General features: G+C 40.0%; 1 protein-coding gene across 1 annotated transcript in view; it reads left to right on the top strand.

Moving 5' to 3' along the window:
- The first annotated feature begins 5752 nt into the window (after nt 1–5752).
- Nucleotides 5753–13315, top strand: part of RUFY1 (RUN and FYVE domain containing 1) — a 39279-nt gene continuing 31716 nt past the window's right edge. Inside the window, exon 1 of the mRNA XM_036750759.1 lies at nt 5753–6070. Within this exon, the coding sequence (XP_036606654.1) occupies nt 5773–6070 (298 nt within the window). The 5' untranslated portion in view covers nt 5753–5772. The remainder of the gene's footprint in view (nt 6071–13315) is intronic.

The raw sequence follows: 13315 nt of genomic DNA, 5'->3' as shown, positions 1-13315 counted from the left end.
AGGAATCCCTCACCTCAGAGTTCTCTTTGCCATTGAAATCACAGTTCCAGTCCCAATACCTATTTTGGATCCATGACATCAACAAAACTTCTTATTTTCTCTCCTTGAAGGCAGGACTTATTTCATTTTTGTCTTCATATCCCCAACACTTAGCCCAGTGCTATGTGCATAGGTACATAATAAATGCTTGTGGAACTGCAATGAATTGTGGGGTAAGGATTAGCATGTTTTTTTCATGGTTATTCCTTCCTCATGACAAATCTGCATAGTACGTTTCTAGAAAGTAAGTTGGTACTTGGGAAGCATGCCACACTGATGTCTATGGATCCAGCACAGACTGTTCTCCTATAATGCTATCCCTGACATTTCAAAGTTGAAGAAACAAAGTCACTGGGCTTACTCCTAGATTCTTACAGCTAGCAAACATCTTAGAGTTCATCAGCCCAAGACGGTGTCCTAGGTATAGCATTTTCATGGACAATCTTGTCCAACTCATGCCACAATCCCATTACAAAAATGAGGAATCTAGGGCCCAAAGAAACAAAAATCAGGGCAGTTTTCCTTGATAATTTCTTGAAAGATGATGTCTAGGCTTTTTTTTTTTTTGATCATGGCTTTAAGGTAGTCCAATAATTTTTAAGTTATCTCTCCTGCATCTATTCTCCAGGTCAGTGGTTTTTCCAATGCGATATTTCACAGTCTTCCATTTTTTTTTCATTCTTTTGGCTCTGTTTTATGATTTTTTTGATTTCTCACAAAGTCACTAGCTTCTATTTGTTCCACTCTAATTTTTAAGGTAGTATTTTCTTCAGTGGTCTTTTGGACCTCTTTTTCCATTTGGCTAATTCTGCCTTTCAAGGCATTCTTCTACTCATTGGCTTTTTGGAGCTCTTTTGCCATGAGGGTTAGTCTATTTTTTAAGGTGTTATTTTCTTCAGTATTTTTTTAGGTCTCCTTTATTTAAGCAAGTCATTGACTTGTTTTTCATGATTTTCTTGCATCACTCTCATTTCCCTCCCCCATTTTTCCTTTACTTCTCTTACTTGCCTTTCCAAATCCTTTTTGAGCTCTTCCATGGCCTGAGACCAATTCATATGTCCCTGACATGCATTCCCACATCCTTCCCATTACACCACATTACCAATATGGGCTTGCAAATATCCTAGTTCTGATATTTGCTTCCAGTTTCCTTATCTATAAAACCACGTTAATAATAATCGTAACATCCACTTCACAGGATTTGTGGGAGGAAAGTGTGTTGTAAACCTTACAGTGTAAACAAGTATGAGGTATGTGATGTTTGCTCCTGAATGAAGCTCTTTGGTTGTGTGATTCAAGGGCTGTCTCCTTGAAACCTACAGTTTGGAACTGTGGATTATCCACAGGTAGCATGCAATATCTGAACAGGCCACCAGATGGCTCTGAGTCACTAGCCTGGAGACCTTGTGGGTCCCCTTCTCTCCTACCTGCACAAGTCAGCCCTTTCCTAAGAGACTTCCGCCACACTGTTAAGCAACTCGGCTCAGATTAACCCTTTGCTTGACAGGTCTAAAATTAATATAGGGAATGATAGAGAATGTTGCTCAATATGATAGAATAGAAAATCTACTTTCTATACCTAGCTCAAAGCCCCCCACCTTGCAATGGTTCTTAGGTTACTGTCCACTGCACTCATAGACTCATAACTTAGCATGCTAGGATCACATGGTTTATTGTAAATAAAACCAATCAATAAATATTTATTAAGTGCCGACTCTGGGCCAGGAACTATGCTAAATACCAGAAATACAAAAATAGGCAAAAGATTGTCCCTGCCTTCAAGGATCTTACAACCTAACAAAAAGAAACCCAGACCAACCTCCTAACACCTACGGGTCCCAGAAATGAATGAGGTATGCCCTAGCCATCTCAGACTCATGGACTAAAGAAGATGTGTTTCCACCAGCTCCCTGACTTGTGGGCACAAAAGCCATGCTGCCTGCTTATTCTCAATCGCTTAGGCATGGTGCTGAGCACAGCTCTAATCTCTTATGTTCCACTTTGCCTCCCAAGCACAGCTGCAGCCTTTGGCTCCTTCATCTCAGAGGAAGTTCTAGCTCTAATACCTAAGAAGAGCATTGTGAAAGGAGCAATGAAGAAAAGGGGAAAGAGCAGAAAAGGTAGGAAGGGGGTGGATTGTGTAAAGAGCATGCAGAGTTCCTCTTTTAAACTGTCACCTGGCTCTTGGCCCCCCAGATCCGACTTAGGGCAGGACAGGTTCCACTGTCCTCTCTGTTCTAGAGAAAGCAGGGGCAATCTCACTTCCCACAATACCTCACAAGTTTGTCTTGCCTCATTCTATAATAATAAGAGCTAATGTTTCTATATTTACTATGTTCCAGGAACCATGCTAAGTACTTTATGATTACTATTTATTTGATCCTCTCAACCCTGGGAGGTAGTTGCTATTATAAGGCCCATTTTACAGATAAGGAAACTGAGGGAAACAGAGGTTAAGTGGCTTGTTCAGGATAACACATGTAGTAAGCATCTGAGGCTGGATTTAAACTCAGGTCTTCCTGACTCCAGGACCAGCATTCTATCCACCGCTCCACCTAACTCAACAGAGATTTTTTTTTACGTGCAGAAGTACCAGGCTATGATTATTATTATCATCAGAGGCCAGAGGAGTAGGAAATTGGCCATGAGAAGTGATGGAAGGAGCCTCACATAGGAACTGAGACCTGCTCCAAGTAATTGGTAACTTCCCCCATCAGTGCTATTTCCACCAGACCTATCAGGGACTCCATACCACGGTGCACTGTGTGAATTGTATCCAGCATTGTAAAACAGCGTTTCTCAAACTCATACAGAATCTGAGTGTTACCATGGGATGTGAATGAAATTTCCATGAACAATTTCCCATGAAAAAACATCAATGATATTTACATTTTTCCCCTGTAAAATATTTAAAACAAAATTCTATATGTGGCTAAAAAAACTGGCAATTTTGGGATGAGAGACTTATTATCCTCTATTTTGCTTCCTCGTGCCCCTTTTTGTCCCAAGTGCCAGTCTTCCCCGGCATGATACAGAGAGAAAAACCCTCACACTGGAGTGACAAACTCTTAGTTCAATCTTGCCTCTTTATGACCTGGGACAACTCACTTAATCTCCCTAGATTTCAGTTTCATCGTCTGTAAAATGAAGGGGTAGGTCTAGATGTCCTCTAAGGTCACTTCCAGTTCTAGAGCCATGATCCCAGTAAGAGATATATTTTTTTTTTCTAGTGACTTTCAAACCATATCCAAATCAGCCTGGGAAAGACTGTTGGAAACCATTCAGAATTCATCCACTTGTAATCCACAAGATGGCGCCCAAACCTCAAAATTAGTACTTTTGTCACACAGCCATTGACTGGGAAAGAATCTTTGTAAGTGAGAAGGCTGGCTTCTGACCTTGTTTATGTGATGATTAAAGAATCATAAATGGGGCAGCTAGGTGGTGCAGTGAGTACAGCACAGGCCCTGGAGTCAACAGGACCTGAGTTCAAATGTGACCTCAGACACTTGACATGTACTTAGCTGAGTGACCTTGGGCAAGTCACTTAAGCCCAACTGCCCTGCCAAAACAAACCAAAAAAAAGAATCATAGTTTTAGAGCTAGAAAGGGTTTAAGAGATGATCAGCCCAACTCCCTCATATTACAGAATGTTTTCCCTGTTTTTTGGCACTGATTTAAAATGTCATGATGTCTTTTACTGGTATTGAAGCTAAAGCAGTATCTTTTGCCCATTCCTTCAATTTTGAGGGCTGAAGGGGTGTGAAGGGGAGACTGAGCTTTGTGGTAGCAAGAAGCAATGGGGAAAATAGTGGCCAGGAGGAAGAATATGCACGGTCAGGGCCACTTGGTCTGCTAAAGTCTGCAGGACAGTAAAGTATGAGACTAGGAAAAAAAAAAGTATGAGACTAGGAGTTACAGAGTGAAAAAAAAAATGGTTTTGTTCTTTTTATTCCTTAGAGATTGGTGTAAGGAACCAAACAATCAACACAAAGTACTTGCTTCCAACCATGAATTGTAAAGAGAGACCTTCTGTAGAGCTACTTCTCACAGACCATAGAATTCTTTGCCCCTTAGATGGAACCTCCTGTTCATTAGAATCCTCTACCTGGAAGGAGGTTTAGAAAGGAGTATTGGCTGTCCCCCATGTCTGGAGTTCTCCACTACCCCCACCCCAACTTCTCACTTTCCCTGATGTCCTTCAAAATTCATTTCAAATTCCACTCACTGTAGAAGACCTTTCTTGACTCCTTCAACAATTAGTCTTCCCCTCGCAGACTGTCTTCCATCAACTCTGTATATATCCTGCTCGTACCTAGTTATTTACTATATGCTGTCTTCCCCATTGAAATGTAAGGTCCCTGAGGGCAAGGTCAACTTTTTGCCCTTCTATGTATCTCCAGATCTTAGCAAAGTGCCTGAAACAGTAAATTTGTTGACTAACTTCCAAATGCTTGCTGGGACAGGAAGCTCACCACTTACCTAACTAGAAAGACCATTCAGTTTATTGGAAGGGGAGTGGGGTGTGTGTAACAAAATGGGACCTTTCTTTAGGAAGATCAATCTGACGTTTGAGTGGAGGATGGAATAGAGAAGAGAGACTTGTGGCAGGCAGACCCACCAGTCGGCTATTGCTGTAGTCTAAGCATGAGGTGATAAGGGACTTTATCAGGGTGGTGTCAGTATCAGAGGAGAGAAGAGGGCACATGCAAGAGATGTTACAAAAGTAAAATCAACAGGCCTTGGCAACAGATTCGATAAGGAGGGAGGGAGAGTGGGAAAGTGAGGAGCCCATGTGACTAGGAAGATGTTGGTGCATACCCTTGGCAGTATAGGGAAGTATGGAGCTCCCTCCTCTCTTATAAGCAATTAATCAAGTATATATTAAGTGCCTACTTAAGTGCCCACACTGTTTGGCACAGAGGACACAAGTACAAAGAATGAAACGATGCCCTCTCACAATGTTTACATTCTCTCTTGAAGTCATTACCTCCCAAATATCTTTCCCTACTGCATATTCCCTATTTGTTTTAATTCTCCCCTTTCACCCCCTTACACGGACCCTCTTCAGAGCAATTCAGAGCGACTGTTCAGAGGAATGGCCAAATGTTGGATTTAAATCAATGAATAACTGAGACACTTGAGGCCACATCACAACAAAGAATCTCGAAAGCCTAGTGATCTCTCAACAAAGAACTCCTCCCTCCCCCACCCTACCGCCCAAACACACAATCACACCAAAGCCCTGGGAAACCGATTCCAAGAGCTGGCTCCCAGAACTCCCATGCCACCCCTAAGGTACCACTCAAAGCACATTCTTGCTTACACTGACTCCCTCAATTTTTATTCTTGCCTAAATAATCTCCTAAGATCATTCCTACAGCTGACTCCTGCCCACTTTGGTTCTGAGACCCCTCAAATTCATTTCTCCCTGCCTCGAATCTAAGAACCCTCCCCCAAATTCACTCTTGCCTCCTGGCATCTGCGAGCTGCCCCAAGGGGCACCCCTTCCCACCACGGCTTCAAGACTCTTCCTAAAACTCATTTCTGCACACGCTGGCTTTCGCACTCCATCCACCTGGGATAAAAAAAAAAAATGTTTGATGGCATCTTCCTGGGCGCTGGATGCAGCGCTTGCTGCCCGGGGCAGGCGGGCGAGCAGGCGAGCTGGCGGGCGTCTGGGGCGGCTGCAAACCTGCTTCCTCCTGACTGGTGTCAGATGACTGTGTAAAGATGGCCGAAGGGGAGGCTGGTGGCTCCCGGTCTGTGGATCCGCGGGAAGACTTCGAGATCATAGACCGGACCCAGATACCCCCAGCGAGTGAGGTGCGCAGTGAGGTTGGGGGCAAGGCGGCGGCCGGGGACGACGCCGGCTGGTCACACCCCATCCTCTCGCTGGCCAAAAAGGCGTCCGAGAACTTCTCGGTGAGCTGTGGACACGCGCTGCGCTCCGCAGCCTCCTCCGCCGGGCTTCGCAGCAAACTCCCCAGCGTTGGCGGTGGCAGCGGCGGAGACAGCCCCGCCAACCCAGGTAAGCCAGCGAGCCGGGGCGAACCCGCAGGGAGGGGCTTCGTGAGCCCTGGGCTGTCCGCAGCCTGAAGTGTCCCTGCTCGGTACAACGTACCACTCCAAAAAGTAAACTTACAAGCAGCTGGTCAGGAGAGCCAGGCCAAAGTCTTATCAAAATAAATCACGCACTTCCACTCCACTTACACACACACACACATACACATACATACATACATACATATATACATACATACATACATACACACTCACTCCCCTCACTTCCCTCACAGGACTACTTGGAGGAAGGAGGGGAGAGGTGAGATAATCTTCCTGTTGGACCCAACATTTAATTCCTGTGGGGAAAGGGAGAGTGAGAAAGGTTTAAACAAAAAACAACGGTAATAACTACTCCACGTAAAATAGTTCCAGTACTCGATAATGGCCCCTGTACTCAAAAGTTTAAAAATCCCAATTTATCTATTTCCAAGTTCTAACAGTAGGTGGGGTTTTATCACCGCAGAAACAAATAAGTGCGACTAAAATATTAAGTATTGATGGAGTGGAGTTAAGATCCTTGCTTTGCTTAATTATCCTTCACATTTGCTTAACGCTTTACCTGCTTAGAAAAGGTCGGTAGATCTATCAGTGCTGGACATCATACAGGTGGAATTGAAGTGGTCCCAGGGCTGTAAGGGGCAAAAGCTGGATTTGAATCAAGGTTTCCTTGATTCCAGGGCCAAAGCTCCTTTCATTAATCGGTATTGTTTTTTAAAACACTGACCAAGCTATCACTGGAAGAGGTCGAGCAGAGGCTAGATAACCACCTTTCAGAGATGTTGGAATATTAGACCACTGCTGAGGTGACTTCCAACTCTGAAGTTCTGTTATTCTATGATTATGAAAAAGAGCCAAGCAGTTTTAAACTATTAGGTATAAAGGACTAGATGGGGATGGACAATGCAAAAATCTTTCTCTTATTTGACTATTACTCAGGCTTTAAGATATATTGAATCACAAAGTCTCACTGTAAGAAAAGACCTGAGAGGTCATTTGGCCTGACCTTTCTCAAATGTATCAATCTCCACATCTGGACCCCCTTTCAATACCTCTTGCTTAAACCTTATCAATCAGGGGAGTACATAACCACTATTACCTCCTTGGATTGTATCACTAGGAGACCCCTATAGAGTGTTAAGGAGCATAACTAGTTTGAGATGACTGAATAGTTTTTCGTAGAGAAAGAGAAGCTCGGGGTATGAATGGATGAAGGTTGGGAGTGTCTGGTTTGTAAGTGAGAGGATTTGGGCAACTCAGGGAAGTAGCAGGTAGCAAGAAGCTCAAGAAAGGAAGGAGATAGGATACTGAAGACAAATTTTGCTTTTTTTTTTTCTTCAAAAATAATTCTGCTATCATGCACTGTGTATGACCAGGTGGGATTTATACCAGAAATGCAGGGCTGGTTCAATATTAGGAAAACTATCAGTATAATTGACCATATCGATAACAAAGCTAACAGAAATCATATGATTATCTCAAGAGAAGCAGAATAGATGCAAAAGCTTTTGACAAAATACAATGCCGTTCCTATTAAAAACACTAGAGAGCATATGAATAAATGGAACTTACCTTAAAATGATAAGTAATATTTATCTAAAACCATCAGCAAGCGTTATCTGTAATGGGGATAAGCAAGAAGCTTTCCCAGTACAAGAGGTGAACATTATCACTTCTGTTATTCAATATCATACTGGAAGTGTTAGTTATAGCAATAAGAGAAGAAAAAGAAATTAAAGGAATTAGAATAGGCAATGAGAAAACAAAACTATCACTCTTTGCAGACAATTTGGTTTACTTAGAGAATCAACTAAAAAACTAGGGAAAACAATTAACAATTTTAACAGAGTTGCAGGATACAAAATAAACCCACATAAATCATTAGCATTTCTATATATTACCAACAAAGTCCAGCAGCAAGAGATAAAAAAAGAAATTCCATTTAAAATAACTGTAGATAATACAAAATACTTGGGAGTCTACCTACCAAGACAAACCCAGGAACTATATGAACACAATTACAAAAACTATTTTGATTATGGCCCTCCTTAGATAGGAGGAAAGTCAATTAAATAATCTTTCATGAGGACATTAACATTATGAAAAAAAAAATTTCCATTGGTATTTAGATCTTTGAAGCTTGTTTAAACTGTATGGTCCATGAGGCCAAGGACCAAGTGTCAACCAAACTTTCTCTCTCCCCCAGCACCAATTTGTTGAATTGAAGGTTTGCTGAAATGGAACTACTATTCATTTAGCTCCTATGCAAATGAAATGGAATGCTATACATCAAAAAATTAACTATGACCATGTTTATATATGCTTTCCACTGCTTTTTGTCTAGATCTTGGATTTCAGCAGTATGAGAAACTCTTGGTATAGACTCTCCCTTCAAATGATTTGTAATTTATAGTCTTTAGAGAGTTGCCTAGGGCACTGAGAGGTTATAACTTAGGCTTTACACAGCTCGTTATGAGGCAAAGACTGGACTTAAACCCAGGTCTTCCTGACTCAAAGATTAGCCTTCTTTTCATAACTCAGGATGCCTATCTTTTTTTTAAATGTATTTATTTATTTTTAGTTTTCAACATTCACTTCCATAAGATTTTGAGTTCCAAATTTTCTCCCCATCTCTTCCTTCCTCCTACTCCAAGACAGTGCATAATTTGATATAGGCTTTCTATATATTCATATTGAACTTATTTTCACATTAGTCATGTTGTAAAGAAGAATTAGAATGAATTAGAACAAGATAGAAGAAACAAACAAGAAAAAGAAAAGAGAGAGAGTAAATAATATTCTCCAATCTGCATTTAGACACCTTGGTTCTTTTTCCGGATGTGGACAGCATTTTCCATCATGAGTCCTTTGGAATTGTTTTGGATCTTTGCATTGCTAAGAAGAGATAAATCTATATAAATTAATCATCGCACATTGTGGTTGTTACTGTATACAGTGTTCTCATGATTCTGCTCACTTCACTCAGCATCAGTTCATTCAAGTCTTTATAGGTTTTTCTGAAGTCTGCCTGCTCATCATTTCTTATGGCAAAATAGTATTTCATTACATTCATATACCACAACTTGTTTGGCCATTTCATAATTGACAGGCATTCCCTCAATTTCCAATTCTTGGTCACCATGAAAAGAGCTGCTATAAATATTTTTGTACATGTGGGTCCTTTTCCTTTTGTATGATCCCTTTGGCATACGGACCAAGAAGTGGTATTTCTGGGTAAAAGGGTATGCACATTTTTATACCTTTTCGGGCATAGTTCCAAATAGCTCTCCAGAATGATTGGATTAGTCCACAACTCCATCAACAATGCATTAGTGTTCCAATTTTCCCACATCTTCTCCAGCATTTATCATTTTCCTGTATTGTTATGTTAGCCAGTCCGATAGGTATGAGGTAGTCCCTTAGAGTTGTTTTGATTTGCATTTCTCTAATCAATAGTGATTTAGAGCATTTTTCCACATGACTATAGATAGCTTTAATTTCTTCATCTGAAAACTGCCTATTCATATCCTTTGACCATTTATCAGTTAGGAAATGACTTGTATTCTTATAAATTTGACTCAGTTCTCTATATAGTTTAGAAATGAGGTCTTTATCAGAGACACTGGTTGTAAAAATTTTTTCCCAGTTTTCTGCTTCTCTCCTAATCTTAGTTGCATTGGCTTTGTTTGTACAAAGGCTTTTCAATTTAATATAATCAAAATTATCCATTCTGCATTTCATAATGTTCTCTATCTCTTGTTTGGTCACAAATTCTTCCATTCTCCATAAATCCAACAGGTAAACTATTCCTTGCTCTCCCAGTTTGCTTATAGTATCAACCTTCATATCTAAATACTGTACCCATTTTGACTTTATTTTGGTATATGGTATAAGATATTGGTCTATGCCTAGTTTCTGCCATACCAGTTTTCCCAGCAGTTTTTGTCAAATAGTAAGTTCTTATCTCAGAAGCTGGAGTCTTGGGTTTATCAAACAGTAGATTACTATAATCGATGCCTATCATTTTATACCTTATAACTTAAAATTTAATTCTGCTGCCTGAAATATCTTTCCCTGTCTCCTTCAGTTCTAATGCCCCCTTCATAAAGGTTTTCCTGATCCTCTACCAGTTAGAAGTAATCTCTCCCTCTTCCAGACCTCCACAGTAATTTTTTAAATCTATTTCAGTATAGTCCACATGGTAAGGATTTATTAACTGTTGAACAAATGAATTACTCTGGGAAGTACTCTCACAATGGTTAATCTGCTGCCAGAAGCAGTGGGATAAACTTAGTTATATTAAGTAGAAAGATTTGTGACACCAAGGTATATCTTATATGCTAACACTGTTAATGGGTGAAGCTTTTATTTAAACAGGTTAATGGGGCATTTAATATTGTATACTGTGTAAGAAAGAACATGCCACATAAAAGGCTAGAGGTGCAATATGAAACAGATTAGTTTCTTTTTTTATTATAATTGTTACTATTTATTGACTCTCCAGAGTCATCTTGCTATAGTAGCTAGAGAACCAGTGTCAAAGCCAGGAAAAACTTAGTTCAAAAACTACGTCTATACATACTAGCTTGTGCAACCCTGGGCAGATTAGTTTCTTTTAAATGCTGTTTAGGAACATAAAATTGTGAGGGCAATGTGTATGGCATAGCTCTGGAATCAGATGTGAGCTCTACACTCAGCTTTGTGACCTTGGACAAGCTCATATAAGATTTCTGGACTTCAGTTTCCTCATCTGTAAAAGAGGCATGATAGTGCTTATACTGCCTAGGATTGGTGGGACACCTGTTGGCTTGTTGTGTTGAATTATTACTTCTTTCTTGCAACGTTATTTCACAATTCTATTTGGTTTCTCTTACCAGAATGTGAGATCTTTGAGGGCAATGATAGTTTTCTATTCATCTATATTCCTTCCGCAAGTCCTCATCAAAGCCTTAAATATAGTAGATGCTGCTCAAGAAATATTTGAACAAATTCCATTTCTTGGAAGAGCTGTAGCTTTCGTTAAAAAGTGAAACTGCAAGATTATCCTTTTTTGTGAGCCCAATTAGTTGTCCCAGATGTCTCTGACCACTTGATATTGTGAGATTTCAAATTTTAATAGAGTGTTTTTCTAAACTAATGACATTTGTGAAGTCTACTATGATCTTTACCAGATTGGCTTTCATGATATTGTAGAATTAATGGTGTTTCTCAAGAAGCAAAGAAATCGCTCTTATGAAAGTTTTATTCAAGCAAGTTTTTCATACATTGGTTTGTTTTTAATGCTTAATATGTGGGCATATCCATTGTTTTTCCAGTTTGGCAGGTCTTTGTATTTTGCTTTCTGACTAATAGGCACAATTAAATTCAGTTACCTGGGTAGGTGAATCCTTTCATTGTGCTGAATATATATGTGCAAAAAAGTTGCAGTGAACCAATTCAGTGAAAACATCTTTACACATAGGTGCTTTATGATAAAACATGGAAAAAAATTGTCATGAACTCAATGTAGCAGATGTTTATGGAAGTCCACTACCTGCTGGGAACTGTGGGAGATAGAAAAGAAATTCTTAAACACTCTCTATCTCTCTCTCTCTCCCTGCCTAGTTTATAATCCTCTTGAGATAAGACATATATATATATATATATGAAACAGTTAAACTTCAGTGTATCTACAGGATATATAACTAAGTTCTAAAATTAAGGTTGATGACAGGAGGCAGTCATAGTAATAAAAAGTATATAAGTATGTAGTATAAAATCTATATGAGCCTTAGTGGAAGACTTCATGGAAGACGAGGGATTTGAGCTTGTCCTTGAAAATGGATGAACAAAATAAAAAGAAATTAGGAGGGCTTTCCAAAGGTTCAAAGATCATCATGAGGAAATCGAGGTGGCAGAGAGTGAAGAGAAGGGCCTAACTGTGCTGGGAGCAGTGGGAAATAAAGTTGGCTAGACAGGATGAGGAAATACTATGATGGGCCTCAATCCAGAAATAACCCCAATTTCCTTCTATAGGTAATAGAGGTTTTTTGAAAGTTGTACTTTAGAACAGGAGTTCTTAATCAGAGGTCCACACAGACCTAAGGGCTCTGTGGTTAGATTTCAGGAGGTCCATTGAATTGAACTTGGATGAGGGGGAAAAAAAGTCATACACATACCAAAGAAACAGTTGAAACAACAGTTCTAACATAAGGGTTGATCTTTGTTTTAACTAACTTCTAACTGAAATTTAGCATTTCCTTTAATTATGAATGTAAGCGGCAAACTATAGTAGTATTAGCAGTTCCTGTGTTTTGTCCCCACCAGAAATCACAGACATTTTCATATCACATCAGAGTTGTTGCAGATATCTTGAAATATCTTTTACATTCATCACTACTTCAAAGTACTGTAATTATTTGACTCACCACTAAATCACACATAATGGAAGTCTTCCTTGTGTTCAGATACTCTCACAATGCAGCTGGCCAGCTGTTAAGGTCTCCTGGCTTTACCACATTGCCAAAAACACAAATGACACAAAAAGTGAAGAACCCTCAGATTATTCTGGCAGTGGCATGAAGGATGAATTGAAGGGGAGAGTAGGCCATTGCCATTAGCCCAAGTACCAGACACTATGGAGCTAGGATTGTAGCACTGGAAAGCTAAAATAAGGGATAGATGAAAGACATCTTGAAGAAATTTTTTTCCTCCACTGTAAAATGAGCAGATTGGACTGGTTTCTAAAGTTACTTCCAGCTCTAAGCTCTGTAAATCTCTAAATTAATAATTGTTGGTTGACTACAATAAAAAGGGATAAAGGAGAGGCAGCTGTGCTCAAAATGTTATATTCAAAAAATAGTGATAGCAGCCAAATTATCACCACTCTATTTCTGTAATTAGATAATAAAGACCCTGGGATTTCATACACTCATAGGAAAGTATGGAGGGAATTTAGAAATCATCTAATCCAAGCCCCTCATTTTCCTTTCTAGACCGTAAGCTACTTGAGGTCAAGGATCATGTTTCTATATCTACCTTAGTGCCTAGTATAAGACTTGGCACCTGGTAGAAATTTCACAGGGGCAGCTAGGTAGTGCCATGGATAGAGCACTGGGCCTGGAGTCAGGAAGATCTGAGTTCAGATTGATGAGGTTTAGGAGAGATACAGGAACCCCAAGACTGAAGTTCCCAGACAGGGTTGAGGCCATCTGGAATGAATTTGCAGACCCAA

The sequence above is a fragment of the Trichosurus vulpecula genome, chromosome 3 (assembly GCF_011100635.1).
Source record: "Trichosurus vulpecula isolate mTriVul1 chromosome 3, mTriVul1.pri, whole genome shotgun sequence".
Lineage (NCBI taxonomy): Eukaryota > Metazoa > Chordata > Mammalia > Diprotodontia > Phalangeridae > Trichosurus > Trichosurus vulpecula.
The sequence above is the reverse complement of the archived record's forward strand: the minus strand, read 5'-3'. Positions and strand labels throughout refer to the sequence as shown.